This window comes from Chlamydotis macqueenii, chromosome 1 (genome assembly GCF_036417535.1).
Source record: "Chlamydotis macqueenii isolate bChlMac1 chromosome 1, bChlMac1.mat, whole genome shotgun sequence".
Taxonomy (NCBI): domain Eukaryota; kingdom Metazoa; phylum Chordata; class Aves; order Otidiformes; family Otididae; genus Chlamydotis; species Chlamydotis macqueenii.
Genome location: NC_141556.1, coordinates 30,046,899 through 30,072,856, shown reverse-complemented (window position 1 = coordinate 30,072,856; position 25,958 = coordinate 30,046,899). Strand labels below are relative to the sequence as shown.

The 25,958-nt window shown below is 35.4% G+C and overlaps 2 protein-coding genes across 3 annotated transcripts in view; one reads left to right on the top strand and one right to left on the bottom strand.

Annotated features, from left to right (window-relative positions):
• LRRN3 (leucine rich repeat neuronal 3) overlaps nucleotides 1-22,198 on the top strand; it is an 81,613-nt gene extending 59,415 nt beyond the window's left edge. For both annotated transcript variants that reach the window (XM_086747782.1, XM_086747773.1), the window contains exon 2: nucleotides 19,235-22,198. In XM_086747782.1, coding sequence (XP_086603908.1) covers nucleotides 19,586-21,712 — 2,127 coding nt within the window. In that variant the 5' untranslated portion in view covers nucleotides 19,235-19,585 and the 3' untranslated portion in view covers nucleotides 21,713-22,198. The remainder of the gene's footprint in view (nucleotides 1-19,234) is intronic.
• Nucleotides 1-25,958, bottom strand: part of IMMP2L (inner mitochondrial membrane peptidase subunit 2) — a 488,259-nt gene that overhangs the window by 257,977 nt on the left and 204,324 nt on the right. The gene's annotated exons all lie outside the window — the stretch shown is intronic.

Sequence of the window (25,958 nt, the reverse complement as noted above, 5' to 3'; positions counted from 1 at the left end):
CAGACTATTTTGCATTCCCTTGGGGCACAATATAGAGTAATCAATTGTAAATTAATTGGGGAAAATTCGTTTTGCATAGCATAGAGAGGCACAACATTAATTCAGAATCATTTGCTTAATGGCATTTCTAATACAAGCTATGAATGTATTCAGCCTACTTCTTTATAGTGAGATGCAAAACAACTACCAAGGATGTAAATACCAATAAACCATAATCTACATCTCTATTAAATGAGTAAAACTAGAGTCAAAATACTAGACAATCTTTAATTTCTACCAAGGAATATTCAGAGTCCTTGTTTGAGTCTTCATCAATTAATGAGAATTTATAATGATTTTATTACATGTAAGCACACTTGCTACAAATATGCAAAGCCACTCATGAGAGCAGAGAGGTTGCATGCTGTACAACCTATCTGTATGTAGGCATTCAAGACAGTGCTAGCTCTGCATATGTTACTTACTTTAGTTCTTATATAAAAGTAATATCTGCTCTAAGTATAATCTCTATAGAAACCAATACTGGTTTTTAATGTTATAAATATATATCTCTAGAAATTGTTCTCTTTATTTTTAAACAAAATTCTGCTTGTGGTTTATCTTTATTGACATAGATAGATAAATAGATAAAATAAATATATGAAATATACAAGATAGAGAGACACAGAGAGACAAACAATTTTTTTTAAAGCTACTATATGGTTAAAGTCCTCCAACACATATCTTCAAGGGAAAGGACAAGAATATAAAGTAATAAAAGAAAAGTTTGTATAAAATAACAAGAATTTTGTATTTCACTGGCCTTAAAAAAAAAAAATTAATTTATGACTTCCTGAACATGAGACTCAATAAATGCCATTCTTGCTCTGATTAAACATCAAGGCCATAGACGTGTTGTTTCAAAGTGAGTGAACAATAATTTGATGTGTATAATGAACTTTCCAGATGATTTATCTCCACAATACTTTTCTATTCTTATCAATGAAACTTCACAATCTGGTGTCTTAAACTGTAGCTTCTTTATTATGACATGTTTTGGTTTAATAAAATTTCATTTTTAAGAATAGAAGCAAACTGATGCAAACCTAACCTAATTGTGATGAGATCTATGTCAGTAGGAAGAGAGGAAGGAGCAGTCAGAAATCTTATTGCTTATTTGGAAAAGAGTTGCTTGTGATAATTTTTAGTTTTCATATAACAAATGAGATTTGAGAACCCCATATTCAAGTTCCTGTCCTCAAATCCACCATTTCCACAGGCAGAAGCATTCTAGGTCAATGTGGTTATCTTAGAAAGATAAGTTTTTTGTGACTCTGTACAAGCCTAAGCTCTAGAGGCACTCTAGGTCCATGTGGTTATCATAGAAAATGAAGCTCATCACCACACTATTCTATAATCTATGCCTAACCAGACACAACTGAGCCCTTAGGAATTAATAGACTTTTCAAAGTGGCACAAAAAGCACCTCTCAGCAGAAAAAAACCCCACCACTGTGCACTGGACCATTCTGTACAAGTTCCTTGTATATAAGAATTCAGGAAGAAGTTTACAAGTATTTCTAGAATATTTCTAATATTTTTAGAACTTACACTTATGTCTATAACATAGGAAGATAAATCTGGGGAAAAAATGAAAAAAAAAATTGCAAAGGTTACTGAGACATTCTGAATGATATCTCAGGAACGTTTTTCAAATTTGTTTGTATGAATAAAACTATGTTCACAAAAAAAAAGCTGTGCAAAATGAATTTTGGGTCTATTACTTGAAATTGTTCAGCTGGAAAGCAAATTCTGGTCTGGGTTCAACAAAGTTTGTAAGAAATATTTTAGGAAAATGGAGATATTCACTCAGGAAGTAGCTCCAACTGAAAATACTACAGAGAGTAAACATTCAGTTCAGAATGTCAAACAACAAATATGAATTACTGTATTTATTCAAATTGTTTACATGAAAAAAAAAGTATTAAAAAGAACATATTATGAAGTCATAACCTGTTTTCATTTCATTGCATACAATTCATTAATGGAAAGATCAAATTTACCAATTAATCATTTGGTCACCAAATTCTATAATCCAGAACTGGTAAGTGAAATCTAATATATATAGTAGCAAACTGCAGAAAGTAGGAAACATTGATAACTCAAAGAGACATAGAATTAGGCTAGAATTAGATATAGGCTAGAATCTGAGATCTTTCAGATTATGTGTGATAAAAGTTGAGCTCTTGTAGCAGGCTGATGGCATGGTAATGGCTGTTTTCACTTGTCTCTTTTGGGCATAGAAAGGACTGGGAAGTCTAATTCTTACCACATAGGTTCCTAAGCATAGGTCCCCGTTAGACAGATAGTTTTAGCCTGAGTAACAAAAAAGCCCTCAAAGGACAAAGCAATGAAATTTTTTTCTTTCATACTTCCTTTTTTTTTTGTTTTGTTTTTTTTTTCTGAGAAGTGCTGGACTTCATTTAGTAGAACAAAAGTAGAATTAAGTTAACATAAATTAGTTTTACTTCCAACTCAGTTAATTTCCAAAGATGGTAAGCAAGAGAAAAACAAAAGAGGAAAAAAAAAAAATTTTAATTTATTATAATGTTATCACTATAAATTGTGCTCAGAATTCTAGCCATAAGGGAGGAAGTTAACAAATTCCTTGTAGTTCCACAGCTGTTTTACAAAGCTAAGCTGCAACTGAAATAACAACAACAACAAAAAATCATAGACATGCTGAAAAGTTTGATAACTTTCCTTATCAAATACTTTTCTTTCAAAATCTGAAGCTGACTGCAAGGGAGACTATGAATGCTACATATCAGCATCCCCTAAATAAGGATGTGCAAGGCTGGGAGATATGGATGGAGCTACCTTAAGTTTATTTCCAGAATAAATATTCAGAATATTTTCCAGTCACATAATTAAATGAGACCACAGTTAACCTCAGTTGGATTCTAATATATGTCCAAACTACAGAATACTTAATCTGCATCCTTTCCTATGGCCATTTTCTGTAACTTCATTTTTAACTCTACTGACAATATCTATTTCATGAAGATACAGCTATGGTATTGCAGCAAGTGTCAGTGCCCTCGTTAATACTGTCATATCAGACAGAAGTCACTGAAATCTGATTATAATAATTTTGGACATAAGAAAGGATATTTAGTAAAAACTGTATTACAACAACTGTTGCTTTGAAAATATGTCGCTTGATAGAGTCAAATAATTACCTGCATTTGTCTGGTACCTATTTGTAAAATCCATCTAACCCTGCAACATTCTTTCTACAACATGCAGAATGGAAGTCTAACACTTCTAAACATTGAAATACCAAGCTAGTATGTGTAGCCTCTGGAATTAAGGATTTTTTCCAGAGAAACAAATTCTTTTCATGCATCTTAGCTACTGTTATTTTTAAAAGAGAAAGAAATTAAAACCAGGGTGAAAAATTCTTCGAGAGTTAACTTCTGTAACAAAAATATTATTGATTCAGTAGCAGCAAGATAGGAATGAGTCTGTTCCAAAACAATCTACCCAAACTAATTACCAAACTAATAAAAGCTAATCATTTCAAACTTTAATAACAGCTTGGAAAATATGCTATTTCACAATTAAGTAAATGAAGTAAAAAGATATTTTTTTCACTACAATGTGCAGATTTTTCTTTCCATTAGATTTCAAAGATCATATTTGTATATAATCTACTATTTTGTCTACACAATAAAGCAAACTAAATCAAAACAAACCTTCCTGTTCACCAAATATAGTGGGTTGTAAGGTTCTTTTATGTTCTGTAACAAGTTCAGAGAAGAGAAATGTTGCCTTTCTTTCCTTAACAGTTACAGAAATTGAGTCCATACATAGGGAAGAAGTATTTGGAGGCATCAATAGGAGCCTTTCTGCTTTAACAGAATGGAATTCTTATTTCTCTGACATAGTCACAAAGGAGAAGTCCTATAGCAATTCCTGAAAGCATTAAAACCCTGAAAATAGCTTGGAAGACCACAAAGAGGAACAAATGAAACTCAAGACTCCTTCAGATTAACATTTCCTAGGTTATAACTTTGGCATGTACACAGTATTAAAATGAGATTTCTCAGCCTAAGAAAAAAATAACTATGACTGCTTATCAGCTGAGCATAGTTAATAGTTAACATTTTGATCTGCAAACATTAAGTGAGCATTGTCTATATCCAAAACATCCTTAATATCATCTTATTTATTAGACTATCGTAATGGATAGCCATGATAAGGAAAAGGATATACAGTCCTTCTGGAGATTCATTCAAAAGACCTGTTAACTCTCAACAAAACAAAGCATTTCAAAGCAGGAATTCCTTTGACGAAAAAGGTTTCGGTAGTAGACAAAGTTCCTAAATAACACAACTTGCTCAACCTCTTGTGAAACCTTTTTGGAGTGGTACAGATCCCTACATGACTATTTTCAAAGGAATACCAAGCTTTGCTTTATCTTAATCAATATGTTCTCCATTTTTATTTCTTTCAAGGTAATGCTATTTTTTTTTTTTGTAACTAAGTATCTACGTCTCCACCTGCAGTATATTCACCACCTTTCATTAAAATGTTAGACTAGTGAATATTTGTTTTCTTTGTCCATATGGTTCTATAAACCACAAAGACATTAAAAGGGATTTAGACATCCTGACTTGTAAAGAGAACTCATCTCAATAATTCTTCAGTATTTAGTTCCAAGATAGGCTTTTATTAACTAAGGTGGAACATAAAAATGTTTTAAATGTTTTAAAAGTTGACCCTTGAAGAATAATTATTTGTAGAAAAAAGAGCAACTGAATAGTTTATTTGTAACACGTCAATTATAATTTTCTAATCTTTAGCAGCAACATGGGAAATACAATGAAACTAAACCCCAGTTTTCAAGCCAAACATTTTTATAGCCTTTAGGGTATTTTTCTTACTGCTTGTAATGCAACTCTTCATCAACCCTAAAAGCCTGCTCCTAAAGGACTGTCAAACAAAGCTATTTCACTTCATAACTTTCAACTCATTGCTTCTATAACTTTCAAATTCTACTTCATCTTTCCTGGATGTGCCTCACATTATTTCTCATGAATGACAGGAGACAGAAAAGAGCATTCTGTCACCTTCAGGGAAATGTTTTCAGGACTTCTCAAGTTCTCAGCCATTCAGACATGTTGCCTTGCCAATTCCCTTAGTTCCAGAATAATCTCAACCTTTAATCAACTGAAAGTCACTAGATAGTACTGGAGATTCAGAATTGGAATTTCAGGAATACAACATGATCATTCTCCACAACCAGTAGTGGAAACTGAACCTAATTGATCAGGCTTTGAAAATATTGGAGTTAGAATGCTCACACTGTTCTGTACTTCCTGTTCCAAATGATAAATGTTAAATCTGGATTTATTTTCAAAATTTCCATTTCCCACACACAAAAATATACTGTGATAAGATATACTTACATAGATAAAGTAAACTTATCCATTTTAAAGTATACTAACACAAGCTTAACAACTGGTATGGATTTTGAATTTCAAATGCTTTCCATGCTTTGTTTTCTTTGTATTAACAATGTTAAAGCCATTTAAGGTGACATTTCCATGCTCATTAACAGAGGACATAGAGTCATTTGCAAGGAGACAGACAGGTGGTTTATAACTTCCATCATTATGATATTGAACAAGGTGACAACCATTGCCTGAAGGAAGGATAATTACACTACAAGGGAACTTAAATTACATATTCAGTTCACATTTAACTGGCAGAAAAAGCCACACGTCAAAGCTAAATTATCCACACTAACTTGCTTAAATTGTGATTAACCAAATTAATCCTCAATGCACATTTATTGGTATTGGTTTGTATATTGCATCAGCTAACTCTATCAAGTGAATTCACTAACGGTCTTCAGAAGTTTCCGCACGACCTGTAACACACTACTGCAAGAAAGCAGGCCTACTTATATTTTTAGAGAATTACCTTGTCACTTGAATTTCTTTTTTAAGATGGTGGATCAAACGCTCTTGAGACGCTGTCTGCCTGGTTTTGACAAAATGGCTGAGAAAGACCCAGTTAGGAGGTAAATCAAGCCCTCCAAATGTTAGAGAGTTGATATGTGTCCTCTGCTTTAAACTCTTCCATGGTATATGTGCACTTTTTTTTTTCTGTGAACTACAGCAACATGTATAGCTTTAAATATTGCAAATTACATGCATGATTTCAAAGAAACTCAGGCAACTTTGGTATCTCAACTGCTTTTTTTTTTCTTGTAGAGAACAGTGGAAAATTCTAAAACCCCAAGAGCACTTTCTGAAAAGGTTATTGAAACATCTATATCCCTTAAAAAAAATAGATACCATTCTACCCTTTCATTTCTACTTCCTTCTATTACATTATAAGATGTACTCTATAAATTATGGTATGTATCCAGAAATCTTATTTTCTTCAAATGCTTCAGAAGCATTTACATAGCACACAAACCGTTCTATTATGTTTGCCTGTTAGGTTTTTTCCATACATATTCCTAGTACTTTCCATATATGTTCATATGTATTTTCCATTAGTGCTAGTTAGTTTCCATACATACTCCTAGTTAACTGGGGAGAAGTTTATTAATTCAATGAAGACAAGCAGCAACACGATGGGACAATTTCTGAGAATATTTTTAAGCACGGAATAACATTTTTGCAATTAGATCTTCACATGGCCGTTCTTAGTCGACATATTTTCTTAGAATTATTAGGTACATACACGGAGAGAAACAATCCCAGTTTTTTCAATATATATGACTATTCCTCATCTACCTGTAAACGATATATCACTGTACTTAATATTTGTACAAACAACTACCAGCTATTTCTCCTCTGTTGTCAATAAAGCTAAAATTGTTTAACAGAGCAAGCAACATTCTTTTTACTAGTTTCCTTTCAGAAAAACTTATTATAATTTTACTCATACTAACTGATTCTGCCTTAGTTCTAGTTTGTTAACTGAACCCCAGTGACCAGAACCACACACAGCGTTTTATGAGAGTTCTTACCTTTAGCTGACAAACAAAACTAATGGGTTTTGGTATATGCTATGGTTCATATTTGCTGTTTCACAGGCGTTCTAGTGCCAGTGGTCCTCCTATGACTCAGCAAGCATACAATGTCTTTCTCCTTACTTCTGATACTCCCTCCGATATGTTCCAACTTGCAAGTAAAAATCACTACTAGACCTTGAAAGAATCATTTGTCATTTCATACTACTGAAATATTGGAATATCTGTCTGTCTTTATTTATTCAAGTTGTTTTACTGATGGAAAAAAAGAACCTTGCCATTGTCTAAAAGCAGAAAGGCTGAAGTCAGACTTAAAAATAAATGTCTGTCTTACAATAAAAAAGCAGACTACTTCAAATTAATACTATCATTATTACAAAATTATGCCTAATCCATCTTTGGAAGGACAAACTGGAACAACAATTTGAAATGGTTCATCTATCCTACTTCAACACCAGGGATGAACAAAACTGTTCATTATATCATTCTATAATCACAACTAAAAGGATCTTAGAATCATAGAATCATAGAATAGTTAGAGTTGGAAGGGACCTTCAACGGTCATCCAGTCCAACCCCCCTGCAAGAAGCAGGGACATCCCTGACTAGATCAGGTTGCTCAGAGCCTCATCCAGCCTGGCCTTGAACGATTCCAGGGATGGGGCATCCACCACCTCTCTGGGCAACCTGTTCCAGGGCTCTACAACTCTCATTGTAAAAATTTTTTTTCTCATATCTAATCTAAACCTACCTCCTTCTAATTTAAACCCATTACCCCTTGTTCTATCACAACAGGCCCTACTGAACAGCTTCTCCCCATCTTTCCTGTAGGCCCCCTTGAGGTATTGGAAGACCGCTATCAGGTCTCCCCGGAGCCTCCTCTTCTCCAGACTGAACAGCCCCAACTCTCTCAGCCTGTCCTCATAGGAGAGGTGCTCCAGCCCTCTGATCATCTTTGTGGCCCTCCTCTGGACCCTTTCCAACTGGTCCATGTCTTTCTTGTGTTGGGGACTCCAGAACTGGACGCAGTACTCCAGGTGGGGTCTCACCAGGGCAGAGTAGAGGGGCAGAATCACCTCCCTCGACCTGCTGGCCACGCTCCTCTTGATGCAGCCCAGGATGCGGTTGGCCTTCTGGGCCGCAAGGGCGCATTGCCTGCTCATGTTGAACCTCTCATCTACCAACACTCCCAGGTCTTTCTCCTCAGGGCTGCTCTCGATCCAATCTCCACCCAGCCTGTATTTGTGCTTGGGATTGCCACGACCCAGATGCAGGACCTTGCACTTGGCCTGATTGAACTTCATGAGGTTGGCACGGGCCCACCTCTCCAGCCTGTCCAGGTCCCTCTGGATGGCATCCCTCCCTTCCAGCGAGTCGACGGCACCACACAGCTTGGTGTCATCTTTTCAGGTAATATCAGTGTACAGTATCTTAATCTGTCTCCTTCAGTTTGAAGAGCCATTTTCCCATAGCAAGATGCATTTCATTGCACAAATACATCTGTGCATCTCTAACATTCTTATCGTAATACGTGAGGTAGTGTTCCTATGTGTCTTTACATATGCACCTACAGCAGATATGTCTACACATAGTCTTTGAATCATAAGCAGGAATCAAAACAAAATGCAAGAGAAATGCCTGTCAAGGAAAATCTAGTGGAAACTTCGAGTACAGTGATCACTATCTGGTTGATTGACTTGAATACTAGAACAGTAAATACTGGACAAAATTCTCTGGGAGTCTGGAACATTAATTTTAACACTGCTGTCAGATTTGGTATCCAACATGCAGACAGGTGATGTAAAAGGATGAGAGATGCTGAAGAGCTAAGAAAGAAATACAAAATCAAGATGTGGCTACATCATGTAAGTTTCATAATAGAAATAATACTGTTCAGTGACATGGTAATGAGCCAAATCATCTAACATTAAGGGACTGCGTGAATTTTTCACTTTAGACAAAATATAAAAAATTATTTTAAAATAATAGGAAACACTAGAAGGATTGTATATTTGGAAAAAAATGGAGTGGGGAAGAGGGCTACGAATCTACACATGCCAGAGAGGTACAATGATTTAAATACATTTGCAATTTTGAAAGGAAAAGAAACACACTTGAAAGGTAATTCTGTTGTTCAAGAAACTATATTATTATTTAGCTGTAGTGCCATACACAGTAGAAGGGATACTGTACTTAACTATAAGTGTTGCTACTTATTTATCTTGTATTTATCCTCTTTCTTCTGGTCTTATTTTAAAAAGCAAATCAGAAAAAGAAAATAAGATCAGCATTTTAATATATTCACTTCTGGGGAAATAAGAAACGAACCACGATAATCCTATAGTGTGGATTAGAGCTGACAAATGGGTCATAAAAGCACAAAAAGCAATAATTTCTGGTCTGAAAATAACATTAGTTTTGCAAATCATATAGAAAAAAATAACATGTAATGTTATTAATGAGATGTTCAGCTGAGCAAAAACTGTAATTAAAATTAAATACAAACCAAAATACTTTTTGCAGTCAGAAATGACAGTATCTCTACGAGCTGGTAATTTATGAGTATGCATAAATCACTCCAACTGATATAAAAACAGCATAAACCAGAACTTTTATTTCCTAATCCTTACAACAATATTCTGTTTTAAGCATTGTCAGGTTTTGCATCCTGAAATTGTTTTTTCATCAATTCATTTCTCTACACTGTCTCAAGCAATATTTAAAAAAAATATCCATTTCTGCTGCACAATGCATTGTGAACTTGATTCCCCAGGTGGCTCAGAATAAAAGTAATCACCCAATATATTCACAATTATAAAGTTGAAGCAATTCCTCCTCATTTGGCAGGAATATTCGTGACATAGACAATATTATGTCATCCAGTACTAGTACCTCAAAAATAAATTATTTTGATTTCTTATTAGGGAATTTCTGCTTACTATAATGACAAGCAACATTCTTTTTTCTTCACAGATCTCAAAACACATTTCATGCAGTATATTATAAGTATACATCAAGTACTGGCTGGGATTGTAGCAGGATTTCCTGATATAATTGCATCCATTAAGCCCTTTTATATCCTTAGATGATTATAGTTGATAATCAACACAATGCACACTGGAAATCATTTTTTTTTTAATTTTTATAAAGGCATTCACCTTGACATGACCATTTCCAAAACTAAATCATATATATACCAAAAACTAAAAGGTGAAATCACTAAACAGTAGGAGTTTGCCACTAAAGATTGATTACTTAAGTTAATTTAGGTCTTTCAAGTCTAAATCTTTGTTATTGAAAAATTCTAGAGTAGAAATTGTAACTCCTAAAATGATCATGTTTACTATTACGCTAATTTTATTGCAGTGACCTTTTTCCCATAAACTAAAAAAAAAAAAAGTCAGTTCCCAATGGGGATATTACGTGCAAAGTGCAGCCACTATCTTTCTCTGTCTTTATTACAAGCACCTGAACACACTTATTTCTATGTTTTCTGCATGTTTCATATTTACATTTAAGAGATGCAAAAAAAAAAAAAAAAGAAAAAATCACAACATGCAGATTTTGCCAATAGCTTTGCTAGATTTTGGCTAGGCTTCTTTCCTAATCAAATGTACTGTAGATCCCCAGAATTGGGATGGTAACTTTCTAGAAAATCAAGCCAAAACTGGTCTCACTCATCTTTAGTTCTGGCCATCTGCTTGAAGCATCTGGTAACTGGGTACATTCACCCACATCCAGAACGTGACTGCTCTCTTGCCAACTAACTGCCAATATGTGCTCCTCCACTACTAACATGACAACTTTCAAAAAGAAGTTGAACGTGTACGAATAAACCTAAATTAAACTAACACATTACTTTCCCAAGTTACAGCAATTAGGTTTTTTGTATAGTTGCTTCATAACGACAATGATAAATAAGTCGCTTACACAGGGAAACCATTCTGAGATTAAGAACTATAATAAGGATACTAAAGAACTAAGTACTTTGAAAAGTTATTTTTAACATTTAATACTTGTTATTATTCTCTGACAATTAGAAAATAATATATATAATGCAGTTATTATTTAAGAAAAAAATCAAAACAAGTAATATTAGCAATTAATTATTTTTTTAGATAAAAATATCTGAATTATACATTCAGTATCTGATATAAGAAGAAGAAATTAAATAAGATACCAGTTCAGAATCTTTTCAAAGTTCCTTTTAGAATTCTTCAAAATTATAACATGTAGTCTAATAGCCACACATTAAAAATATTGCAAGAGGATTTGGAACGCCATATTAGAAATGAGAACTTAAATGACAGATTAGAACACAAATTGCAAAGAAATGTGCAACTTTCATTGAAATTCATCTTCTTGTCATATAAATATAATTTTCTAATATCTCTGCTCACTCAAAAAGAATATGTAAAAATGATTTTGTGCACTTCATGTTAGGAGAAGTAAAAAAAAAAAAAATGAGGTAACAGTAATTACTAAAATGATTAATTCCTTTACCAAGTATCATCAAACAAACTTTTCATCTTCTTTTGCTACACCATTTGTGAAAAGGTCAGATGTATTTGATGGCTAGGGAGTGTGCAATTAAAAGTCAAAAGCACATGAGAGAGAGAGATCTACAGGCAGATAATCTAAAATCAAAACCTGGAAAACTAACGTAGGGTCATGACAGTAAACTACTAGACTATGGTTAGAGGAAAAGAATAAACCTGAGGACATTCAGAGATTGTCACAGTGACTTCTTTTTTTTTTCTTGCCCTGTCTGAATCACCAGTTGTCCTTCATCTTGTATTTAAATTTTAAGCTCCTTGGAATAAAGGTCACAGTTGTGTTTTGCAGCAAGTTATCACACAAGATGGCATGGTCCTTATCCACCACTATGCCTCCAATGAACAATGCTGCTGCCACCAAATTAATAATAGTAATTGTTGTGGTTTAGCCATAGTCACAACAGTTTCTTGCTCACCCTCCCCTTCTCCAGTGGAATGGGGGAGAGAATTAAGAAGAAAGGAAAACTCGTGGGTTGAGATGAAGACAGTTTACAAGAACAGCAAAGGAAAATTACAACAATAACAAAATATAAGGATACTAAAATACACCAAATGAACAATGCACGATTTCTCACCACGTGATGTCTCAATAATCAATACAGACCACCTCGAGCAGCAATCATGGAAAACGAAAAACCAAGTAGCAAGCAAAGGAACAAGAGGGAGAGAGCAAGAGATGCCTCCTCTGGGCAACCCCCACTTACATACTGAATATGACATTTACGGCATGGAATACTCTCTTTGACCAGTTTGGGTCAATTATTCTGGCTGTATCCCTCCCAGCTTCCTGTATCTGCACATTAGTGAGACCTGGAAAGCCAGAGAGTGTCCTTGGTCTCTTCAGCAAGAACTCATATCATCAGGGTGTTTATCAACATTCTTCACATACTAAATTCAAAGCACATTGGCTACTGAGAGGAAAATTAACGCCATCACTGCTAAAACCAGGACAGTATCAAAACTACATACACATTTCCATTAAGCATTGTGATTTTGATTGATAAACACCTTAATTCACAAGCAGGTGGTCCCATAGTTATCTGCCATTCCATGATCAATCATGGTTATCCAGTTAAAATAGGTTAGGAAACAAGTGCTATATCTTTTCCAACCTCCAATTCTTAAAAGAAGGTTTTACCAAATGTCCATTGGAAAGTTATTCTAAAATAGCATATGTAATAAATTATCACATACCGTATGTAAATATTCCTTCGGCTTCCATTTTACTTTATTGTTTTCATGACATCTATCTTAAATAGAGCATTTTCAAAGCTTCACGATTTATAATATTGCAATGCTTTCCAAAACACTGTAATGTAATTTTTGTTTGATACAAGAAACAGAACTACAGCAAGTTCTTAATTCATTGTACATGGTGATAATTCCTCTGATGTCTGTTAAATTGCATTAACATATGATAAACAAGAGCACAAGGAGAATAGACCAGACTCAATTAGTGAAAGAGAAAGGATAAATCTCATGTAGATCTAGATGGTCATAATGTTTTTATGACTCTATCTTTATTTTTAGATTAAAGTAAAAACAAAACACATGGTGACCGTGGATAAAAAGAACTTCTAATGATGTATAAAGTTTTGTCATTCTTGTAATGGCCTAAGGTGTGAGAATTTGTCCTGGTTTACAGTCATATTAAACATAAATTTATTCCAAGAAAGGAAAACAATGATAAGGAGGTGTAACAAGTTCCCACAATAAATATAAACACATAAGCTGCAATAATTAATCAGACACTGTAAATTGCCTCTAGGGTTAAACACAAGTAGCTTTGCTATTTCCTTTGCATCTTTCACTCACTGCTATTCAGGGCCAGCCTGAAGTTCTAAAAATCAATAATTGGAAAAAAAAAAATAAAGTAGATTTCCAAAATTAGTCAACATCCCAACGGGAAGCCCTAGTAAAATTTTTCAAATGTCCAGATATTTCAGACACTCAGTTTTGAGGTCTTCAACCTAAGACTTTTAAAATCTAAGTGTCATCTGATACTGTCAGCTTCCCAAGTTGAACATCTCAAAATTGAGATTGCCAGAAACACACTAATTTCCAAAAATCCTCATTCATGTTTTAATATGAGACTGTATGTTAGCTACATGTAAGAATATAAAGCAGTTACAATATATTATAGCAAAGTGTTAATTTGTATTTGTAAAAAGAAACAGGATTCTGTATGAAACTCTTTGTTCTAGAGAATGGAATGAAAGCAAGACTACATATGCCAGCAGAAATTTTTTCCATTTTTACAAATATAAATTATATATAATTACCAGCAACTGTATCAGACCAGCCAGTAGAACTTACTTCGAGAAATATTTTATTTCAAAACTGGGTCTGTTAGGAAAAGCTATTATCTTTTCATGCTTTAATGTAAACTCCTGTCTCAGTCACAAACTTCCTGTACATATTTCAACACAAACATCCCAGTTACATTTTAATAAAAAAAAAGAACACAGCTTTTTGTAACATTTCTTGAAATCTGTCAAATAAGTAAGTTGTTCCATGTTTTTAATCAAATGTGTTGTAACAAAAACATTCCTGAAGGATACAATATTTTAAGATTTTGATCAAAGAACAAACAAGGAAAAATAGCCTTATAAAATTATCAGAAAGATACTAAATGTTCAAACAAAGTCTGCATATATTCATAACTAACACTTTAAAAACAAAAACAAAAACAAAACCAACAAAACAAAACAAAATAAAAAAAAAAAAAAACTAAGTGCTGTACCTAGAATCAAGTGAGGTATGAAATGTCTCATGCTCAATTTTTGGTTAGTGACATTTCCAAATTTCTGTCCATAGAACTGCTCAAAGTGGTTATAATGACAAGAATTGAGAAGTGGCTCTTTCAGTTGATGTGTTTGAAAGGTAGCTTTGTATGAACAGCTGTGTTTTCAAAATGCTTGCTACCTCTAAATTGGTCCTTGTGAAGTGAACTGTTTGCCTTATTGCCAGCAGGGCTCATTGCAGCATAGCTGCTGCATTTTTAGTTTTTATCACTGTCTCTCTAACTGCTGAAGTGGAAAAGAAAGATTGCCAAAACCTGACGTGTTTCTTTTCCCTTCTGCCTACTCTGACTTGGTTCTTAGCTGTCTGTTGCTCCAGTGATGAGAAACGTTGCTCAGTTTATTCATTCACTGAATGTCTTTTCCAGCTCAAATAATGGTGATACCCTCTTGTAAACCAAGGCTCCAGCTGTCAATAGCAGTAAATGAAAAAAAAAAAAGCTAATTAAGACATACCAATCATTGTCTACACAAGAGATAACAAGGTTGCAAAAAGTCACGCAAAACAAGCGCATTTTTCCAAAAGCAAGAAATAACACCTTAGAAGTAAGAGGCACATCATATTTAGTAAGACAGTAAGTATGGATTGCAACGGTGATGGATTTCCAGAAGAAATTAAATAATCTGCCCACAAAGACTTAGTTTTAGGACAGAAATTCTAGTACAGGAAAACAATAATAAAAATACTGAATATCATTACTAATAAGCAACATTAACTTTTTAGATGCAGACTATATTTAGACTTTTTAATTGCAGACATTAGGAGGCAAACTATGCTATTTTATCTGGATGAGGAAATACATGTACACATGTGCACACAGAGAGCACACAAAGATTTATAAGTGCAACTGGGTAAAGAATTACATGAACGACTCCAAAACTACAATTCACAACTCCTGCTGCTGCTTGTGTCAAAACACCTATCCCACAGCTCAGCTTACTGGTGATAATCTGCTGCTGAGCCTCATCTCTCCAAGCTTTTCTATTGTACACCATAGTAGGTACAAGTTTTAAGAATCACTTGCATCACATCAAAAATCTTGAGAGGTCACCAAAACGCACTAACAAAAGAGCTATAATAAAAATAATATTTTTTCTTAACAGTTAATGCAGACATAATTGCATTATTTGAAATAACTTTTTTTTTAAAGAAAATATCTACTTTTGCACAGAAACCTCTGTGTATGTAAATCTCAGATACTTTAAATACTACTCAAAGGAATAGGACAAATAACCTTCAGGTTCTCTTCATCCTTCTTAGTACCTTTAAAACTGGACATTTGAAATGCAAAACTTTCACATAAAACTCCAGATAGTACAAAACACTTTAAAGCACTGGAACTCATTAATAAAAAATCTGAAAATCACTCTTATTAAGAGTATTTAAATTTAATCTTTATTTAGTGCTATCAGCCCATACTTACTAATATCAGTACATTAACAAAGAAAGGGAATCAATGCATTCCCTAAGTTCAAAGTATCACAAAGTTAAATGCTTATTTTCCAATACAAGCATTTATCTCTCTGACACTACATTCTTCAAGGAAATTGAACTTCAATTACAGTTTATAGTGTTCAGTGCAAGCTATCAATTTACCTGAGGTTTACTTTCTTACAGTAAAATGCTGTTCACTTCCCAGTTCAAAATGGTTTCTACATATCTCAAGGTTACATATTAATTACATACACACAGACACACACACATAATCAATACAACCACTTGGTATAAGCAAAGTCATACTGCATAACTTGATTCTGGGTTTGATCGCTTCAAGTGGGACCAGAAAACTTAACATCAGCAACCTGTTTTCTTACCTTCTTTGTCAACATTGTATATCAGTCACACAATAATACTATTATAAACAAAAAGACCAACAAAAACGTTTTACCACTCAAATGATTCTATACAATTTTTGCTGTGCTTTTCACTACTTCACTTTTTTGTGTACTATGTTATATGATGTGTACTGCAGTCATATGATTCAGTTTTAGGTTGTCCTGTGAGGAACAGGGAGTTGAACTCGATGATCCTTATGGGTCCCTCCAACTTGAGGTATTCTGTTCTATGATTTTATGATCTCATAAGCCACCATGGATGTTCATACTACTACAGAAACATTTGGTTCCACACCTTGAATGATAGTTTATACCAAATAATTTTCATGTAAAATAATACATAGTTATGACACAATTTAAGCCAAAACTCTTGCTGAAGTGGAACAATGTATTTTGGGACGATGACTCTGCAAACTGAGAGAGAGTGTGAAAATTATGCTACAAAGTTATTCCATGCACTCAACCCCAGTGAATACTTTATACAAGGCAGAAGCACTTTAACTGGAAAGATTTACACTAGAACACCATATGAGCTTGAGCTGGTGGCTTATTATCTGGAGCATTCACCAGAAAGAGAAAAGACATCAGATTAAATCATAAAGAAGAATTTCAACTTGGCTCTCCCACCTTTTCTATTTTGCTGTCTTTCGTGGAAAGCCCACTCTAATATATATGACACGAAAATGTTCACTGGTGCCATTGTTTTTGGCTTGAGAATCCCACAGAAGCTGAAATACAAACTTAAGAGGAGTATAAAATCAAATCCAGCAGTATGTTGGTTTTATGTACACAAAAATGTAGTTGTTTACATGCTTTAACTGGTACAGCCTCTCAGGTACCTAGGACACATGTGAAAAGTCCATCTTGGTACATATCCTGTGTTTAGTGGTGGCCAATAGCAAATGTCCAGGGAGAAGCAGAAACCAGGTAAGTTATGTAGTTACACTTCCCCAGAATACTTTCGCGGGACCTCTACTGAGCTGAAGTCCCTAAGCATCCCAGGGGAATCAAAATGCTGAGATTTGACAGCTGCAGCATTTCCAAGGACCTTTCAATTATTTGAAGCTTACATTTTGTACTTGCCACATTTACAGTTACATTTTTAACACGCAATCCAAACAAAATTCCAGAAGTCAATGGAAATGTGCTTTAGAAATTGTATAAAGAACACGACTCAAAAAATCCCCCCTCACCACGCATCCCCTTTTCTCCCTACGTAGTAAATTACAGCTGTACATTTGGTGTAGCATGATTTCTTCTGAGATCATTAGTAAATGGGACAGTACTCCGCATAGGCATATCGCTTTGCCTCCTGGTAGTAAAATTAAGAGCAAGTTATAGGCATTAACTATCCACTTCAAACCTTTATTTTCCTGCAAGTCTCAATGTCTCATTTCTTAGAACACAGGAATAGATTACATTTTCACTATGTCAGTCAGTATGTCTTTGCATTTCAGTATAAACTGGGCTATTTGCATAAAAACATATTCATCCTCAAAACAGCAGAATGTTTTCTGTATGTTTATCTCACACATTGTCTGTTCACTTTATTAATACACTTACATGTTAAAATAGAATATTAAATGTCCTTAAATGTACACAGCACAAACAGCAGCCTCAAAGATTTGTCAAATGTACTTCAAATTGGCCTAATGCTCATGTCACTCAACATGGTCCAAAACCTTTCCTCTGAGCTGATATGGAATGCCTTTGTGGTCAATATGCCCAATCCTCCTGGGCCTGGAAAGGAAACCTAAAATACAAATCCTTGACACTTGACTTTTGCAATTCTGTCTGTCCATACCAGCAGCACTTCAAAAGTTATTTATCAATGTCAATGAAGAATTGATCTTATCTTACAGTTTGTAAACAATGCCACTGTGAATTTTAACACTAGAGGCAAGGGGAGAAAGGGCATCAGTGTGTATCACATGAGTCTTCGGAGGTAAAGTCTGATTAAAGTTGGTGCAAGCTGAAGTAAATGAAGCAGTTAATGTGTAGTACTTCTTATAGGAAAACATAGAAGCTTTTGAATTACATGGCTTGGAACACAATGTGCACTCAAAGTAGGGGTTTTTCTTTCCCCAGAAAAAGCAAGTACATACCAAAAATCTGGAGAGGACATATTTGATGCTTCAAGATGCTAAGGTTTCAGTCTTTAGTATAACATTGAACACTCTGCAACTTCATAGCAGATTTCAGGTTCTTACAGAGCTACAGACCAAAGAAGCAATTGCTACTGTAGATTTGTTTTCTTCTTATCACTCTTTAGACACTTTTCTGTTATTATTATTCCTTGCAATTTAAGTTACTGAAGTCAAAATAAGCAAGCCAGTAATTAGCCTGAATTTGTCAAGATGACAAGCTATTTATAATGGGGTAAATATTTCTTTCTAATCATCACTTTAAAGAAAAAAAACAAGTTTTCTTCCTAAACACCAGGTACAAAAAGAATTAGAACATTATAAAACGTGTAGATTATCAATTTTGCATATTTCTGTATAAATATCTTACAGGCTTGCCTAAGAATGTCATTATCAGGAATGTGTACCATTCCATTTTCCTTTGATTACATATAAATTATGTTATTTATAAACTACATGTTCAAAAGTTAAATATTCATGCTCTGTAGGATTTTGCCCAGTGTGTACATTTTCAAAGCCAAAAGAACTCAGTCTGCTTCTACTGATAATGAAAGAAAAAAGAAAATATTTTAAAGGAGTATAAAATACGTAAAAAAATCTCACTGATATATTTTGCTTTATACTTTGTGGATCTTCATCGTTCTGTAAAGCAATGCTCCACTGGATATATGACAAGCTACAAGTCTAAAGACATATTACTATATTAACTTCATTTATGCTATCTGAATACCACTACAATACTCTAGGCACCACAGTCATTTTCTTTTCTTACTTGCAATAATTAACATTAGAGAGTAAAAGATGACTAAATTAATTTATAGCTTTATAGTTTCTTATACTAATTATTTCCTCTTCTTATATTTTAGGTCATCCTGTCATTCCTGCAAACACTAATCAATCATGGGATTTGAAGTTAATACTACTAAATAAATGAATTGCTTAATCTCCTATGACCATCTATACATACTTCATCTTCACAAAGCTTATCAAATTTATGTCATCAAGGACAGAGTGACCTTCATTTCCACAAAATGCCTCTTACTACTGGACAAGCTGGTTGCAAATTTATCACTTATCCTCAGGAAGAAAGTCCTTCACGATCATCATTTGACAAATACAAGTGTGTGTTTTATCAATTGAACGGGCCATATTGAATTCCAAAATCATAACTGTGGAATACTAAAGGGTCTGTTACTTTTCTGAACACTTGAGCTAAGATGAAGGACAAGCAATTCAAAATTAATGTTCTACTTGGCCTAGTTATTACTGCACTAGTACAAGCTGTAGAAAAAAAAGCAGACTGCCCAGACTCATGTATATGTGAGATCAGACCATGGTTCACCCCCAGGTCTGTGTATATGGAGGCTCCAACAGTGGACTGTAATGATTTAGGCCTTTCTAATTTTCCAGCCAGACTCCCTGCTGACACACAGGTTCTGCTTCTACAAACTAATAATATTGCAAATATTGAGCATTCTGTAGACTTCCCAGTGAATTTAACTGGTCTAGATTTATCTCAGAACAATTTATCCTCAGTGACCAGTATTAATCTTAGAAAGATACCACAGTTACTTTCAATGTACCTTGAAGAAAATAAACTTACTGAACTCCCTGAAGAATGTCTCTCTGGACTCCACAATTTACAAGAGCTTTATATTAATCATAACCTGATTTCTGTGATTGCACCAGGAGCTTTCATAGGCCTCAATAATCTTCTCAGACTTCATCTCAATTCAAATGGTCTGCAAATGATCAATAGGAAGTGGTTTGAAGCTACCCCTAATCTTGAAATTCTCATGATTGGAGAAAACCCAATAATCAGAATTGAAGATATGAACTTTAAGCCTCTTATCAATCTGCGCAGCCTAGTTTTAGCAGGCATAAATCTCACTGAAATACCAGATAATGCTTTGGTTGGCCTTGACAACTTGGAAAGCATATCCTTTTATGACAACAGATTTGTTAGAGTGCCTCACATTGCTCTTCAAAAGGCTACAAATCTTAAATTTCTGGATCTAAATAAGAATCCCATTAACAGAATACGACGTGGAGATTTTAGCAACATGCTGCACCTAAAAGAGTTAGGAATTAATAACATGCCTGAACTGATTTCTATAGATAGTCTTGCTGTTGATAATTTGCCAGATTTAAGAAAAATAGAAGCTACTAATAACCCCAGATTATCATACATTCATCCAAATGCATTCTACAGACTTCCCAAGCTGGAATCACTCATGCTCAACAGCAACGCGCTGAGTGCCCTGTATCGCAGTACAATAGAATCCTTGCCTAACCTCAGAGAAGTTAGTATACACAGCAATCCCATTAGATGTGATTGTGTCATCCGCTGGATTAACATGAATAAAACAAATATTCGCTTCATGGAGCCGGAATCCTTGTTTTGCGTAGACCCTCCTGAATTCCAAGGCCAGAATGTGAGACAGATACACTTCCGGGAAATGATGGAAATCTGTCTCCCCCTGATAGCTCCTGAAAGTTTTCCATCTACTCTGGATTTAAAATCTGGCAGCCATATTTCCTTACACTGCAGAGCAACAGCAGAACCAGAACCTGAAATCTACTGGATAACACCATCAGGACACAAACTTTTGCCTAATACTGTTTCTAATAAATACTACATTCATTCTGAAGGAACTTTAGAAATAAGTGATGTAACACAAGAAGAAAGTGGATTATACACATGTATAGCAACGAATTTAGTTGGGGCAGATCTAAAGTCAGTCATGATTAAAGTGGATGGCTCCTTCCCTCAGGACAGCAATGGATCTTTGAATATTGTAATAAAAGATATAAAATCTAATTCTGTTTTGGTTTCATGGAAAGCAAGTTCTAAAATTCTGAAGTCCAGTGTTAGATGGACAGCCTTTCTGAAAGCTGAAAACTCTCAGGCTGCACAGAGCGCTCGAATACCATCTAATATAAAAGTATATAATCTTACACATCTAAATCCATCAACAGAATACAAAATTTGTATAGACATTCCCACTATCTATTCACAGAATAAGAAACAATGTGTCAATGTAACCACAAAAGGACTGGACTTGGCTGTGAAAGGCTATGAAAAGAACCACATAATACGATTCCTTGCCTGCCTTGGTGCTTTTCTGGGAATCATCTCTGTGATATATCTCTACAGCTGCATCTCACGAGAGATGAACTGTGACGCTGGACACAGCTATCTAAGGAATTACATGAAGAAACAATCCTTTTCACTCAATGAGCTTTATCCTCCTCTAATCAGTCTTTGGGACACGAGCAAAGAAAAAAGCACAGCAATGGAAGTAAAAGCAACTGTAATAGGTGTACCAACCAATATGTCATAAATATGTCAGTATATCACTTAATTTCTGAAATAAAAAGCACATGACTGCATTTGTGCTGAATAAAAAGGCAACAAGAAAAAGTATTTCTTTCAGGAACTAGATGCCTCAACTTTGCTTCTTCTGACAAACATGAATACATACTGACTCAGCAGAACAAAAGAATTTTAACTAACTGGCTTCTAAGGGTATTCTACGAACCAAATAAAATTAAGTTCATTTTCTAGAACTTTCATGGAACTTTTAAGTCTGGAATACAGTGCAAGTAGCCACGAACATTTTCTGTATTTTTTTTTTATTATTATATAAAAGTAGTGGAACTGAGCAATACCTCCTCCTGTGCTGTATTACACACACTAGCCACGAGTTTTCGCAGTGAACAGATATACTAGGATTGACACATGGTGTAATGAAATGGACAGATTCTGTAGAGTAGACACAGTGAGTATGTGAATTTTTTTAATGAGGAAAATACATTTTTGATTAAAAACAAAAGAGTTTTTTGCTTGTTTATTTCTAAAAAAAAAACATTCTGGGAGCTCTTGTCTGACAATAAACAAGGTCATTCTAACATCTGATAAAATATCTCCTTACATATTCTCCTGCTAAAATGTCAATCTGAGCACATAGGATATTCTTGCTGGTTTTAAGCTGTAAAACTGCAACAAACCACACCACAAATATTTTTATAAAGTACTTATCCATATTAATAACCATATTTTAAACATTGCTAACTGGGGGAGGAAGAAAAGAAAAGACGGCCAGGAAGGAGACATAAGACTGATAGGGAAATAGATTGTTAGCTACAGATAACAGCAAATTTTGAGCTGCTTTGGTATTTTCCCAGAAACCTGAAAGCTAAAAGCAATGTTTAGACTCAAATAATACAAAACCAATACTTTGTCTTCAGTCAAAAGGGTAATTCAGTTATTAATAATGTCTAAACTTTAGGCTGGCTATACAGGAAAATCAGATAGCTTGAACAGTTTAAATGATATTAAGGTTTTCTTTCTGAACGTGCACGCTACTGTTCAGAAATAACAACAATTGACTAGTTTATAAACCTCCTCAGCTTTCACAACGTAACAAGCAATAAAGACTGACAGAAACATTATTAATAGAAATGAAATGAAACAAAATGAAAACAGGATAATGAATACCTGACTACTCATATTGAAGCTAAAGTTCTCACAGGAGTAGGACGGGGCCTGTAAGCAGCAAATGTGTACAAGAAGCTGCTCATCAGAATGTTGATTACAAGCTAAATCCTTTTCTGTTAGGATGGGAAAAGTGACTACCCCTAAGCCCAGTAAAGAAAAGACATCTGATCATTAAGATACCTGATGAAAGGATGTTGTCCTCCTGACAAAGAAAGCAACAGCAAAATCGTAATGTTATTTTGGTTCACATATATGAAAAGAAATAGAAAAACTGAAGAAAAAAAAATTTATTATCTCTGAATATTGTGCATAAAGAAAGTAAATATTCATAGAATGCACAGGTAGCTTGAATTACAAAGTAAAAATAGGAGTAATAAATACTTCTGGCAAGTCTTTAGTAGACTGATATTTTTTAAACTCTACAATAATATATATTCTATCTTTCTAGATGTGATTGAAGTAAATATTTCTGTGGCATAGCTGACAGAATTTTTGTATGTAGAAGAGTTATATCCTGTATTTAGACATTAACAGAAGAGTTAATTCTAGTATTTAGAAACTAACTTTTCCACTTCTTCATAGTTTGCTGCATACTTTCAAAATATTAGCAGGGTCTGTTGTGATGTGACAAGAGGCAATGGTTTTAAAATAGAAAGAAGAAATTTTTTACCATGAGGGTGGTGAAACACTGGAACAGGTTGCCCAGAGAGGTGGTGGATGCCCCATCCCTGGAAACATTCAAGGCCAGACTGGGGTCCTGAGCAACATGACCTAGTTGAAGATGTCCCTGCTCCTTACAGGGGGATTGGACTAGATGAGCTGTAAAATTCCCTTCCAACACAAACTATTCTATGATTCTAGGATTAGTGGTCTATAAACACTTATGACATGGAAAAATAATTTCATTTTACCTAGTACTAAAGAATAGCTTGGCTTTATTTTAAAGATGTCCTTCTAGTTAAATTCCAGGATTTTTATATTATGTAAATGTAATTTTCAAAGTAGTTAAAGGTAGAAAGAAAAACCTGATACAAATTTTAAACTACCAAAACTTATGATATTGTCGTAGTTCAGCCCTGATCAGGACCAGACTACGCAGTCTCTCTCCCGCTCCCCCCACCCTCCGAGAGAACAGGGGGAGATGATATAAGAAAAATGGCTCAAGGTTTGAGATAAGGACGGGGAGAAATCCTTAAAGTTACCGTCACGGGCAAAACAGACTCGACTTGGGGAAAACTATTCATTTATTTTCTAAAATTAGCAGGAGAATGAGACAGGGAACAAGATAACCTCCCCCCACCCCTCCCTCTTCCCGGGCTTAACATTATCTCTACTACCTTCCCCTCCCGAGCGGCACGGGGGGGGAAAAGGGAATGGGGGTCGCGGTCAGTTCATCACGCGTTGTTTTACGCCGCTGTATCATCGTCAGGGGAAGAACTCCTCGCATTCCTCCTCTGCTCCAGCGTGGGGTCCCTCCCACGGGCCACAGTCCTTCGTGAAACTGCTCCGGCGTGGGTCATCTCTTCCACGGGGTGCAGTCCCTCCACAACAGCTGTCCCAGCGGGCCCTCCACGGGCCACAGCCTCCTTCAGGCCTCCACCTGCTCTGGCGTGGGGTCCTCCACGAGCTGCAGGTGGATCTCTGCCCCTCCGTGGACCTCCATGGGCTGCAGGGGGACAACCTGCTCCACCATGGTCTTCACCACGAGTTGCAGAGGAATCTTGGCCAGGAGCCATATTACTCCTCCCCCTCCTTCTTCACTGACCTTGGCGTCTGCAGCCGTTCCTCACAACAGGCTGGCAGACGTCTCTCAGGATCCTTTTTACATCTTATTCACTTCTCATCTCCTCTCCACTTCTTGCAGCCAGGCCGGGCCGAGTTGGGCCCAGTCGGCTGCCCGGCGGGAGGCCAGAGGGTGAGGCCTGCAAGGCCCATGAGGCTCGCGCCTCCCCCTCTCTGCCCCCCACTCAGCTGCTTCACATCTTCTCCCTCTCTTTTTCCTGTTTTCCCCTACTTAAATACGTTATCGCAGAGGCGTTATCACGGGACATTCTGCTACCAATTGGCTCGGCCTTGGCCAGCAGCGGGTCCGCCCTAGGCCCGGCCGAGTCCACTGAACAAAGGGGAGCGACTTCTAGCAGTTTCCTACAGAAGCAACCACCTTAGCCCCCCCCCTCACTAACAAAACCAGAACAGATATTCATAGAGTCGATATTTTTCACTGAAGAAGAAGTTTGCAAACTTGATGAATCACTATCGCACATAAAAGCACACTGAAATTTAGCAGATAAATCATGTGATGGCACGACAGAGTTCAGGACCATGGGCATTTCCCGTGGCTGCTCGCCAAGAACTGGTATTTCAAATGCGACCCATCCCCAAGCAGATATTGTATCTGTCAGCCAGAACTTGTACGTCTATCTTGTATATTTACCTTCAGAATCATGCCACATTTAAAACTTACAAGTCTTAGAGCTTAGAAATGAGAATCTCTTTTTTTTTTTCAGGCAAAAATATCTCTCCACAAAGTACTAAAACCACACACAACTACAAACCTAATGGGGACCATTGATAAGAAGACTTTCCCCTCACAGAATAAGTACAGCCGTTATTTATTTAAATGTCTCATTAAATTTTTTGTTGACAGACAAAATGTATTTTTATATGGGAGAATTTTAATACCAAACTTCTGAGAGCTGAAATGTAACTAGATATATCTCACAAATATTTGAATCGTTCTGTACTTTATACTGATATCAAATGAAAACATACATTACATTTTAAGATTAAATACATTATTCTGTTGTTAATTATTACAATGTAAATAATTTCCTTTATATCCCAAAAAAAGGGAGATATAATTGCATTTTCTTAAACTAGCTTTGCAATTCTCCTCACGTGACCTCGATTAAGACATTTTACAACTTTTTACCTTCCCTTCTCTGAAAGTATCTCTGAAAGAATATGCTGAGCTTTTGTTTTCAGCATACCAGCCAGATACATCTTCTGTAACTAACTATCATTCAGTAACATTCTTTATTTGTGCAAATATGTCTTCACTGCTATCACTCAAAAGGGAAGCTTTAAGA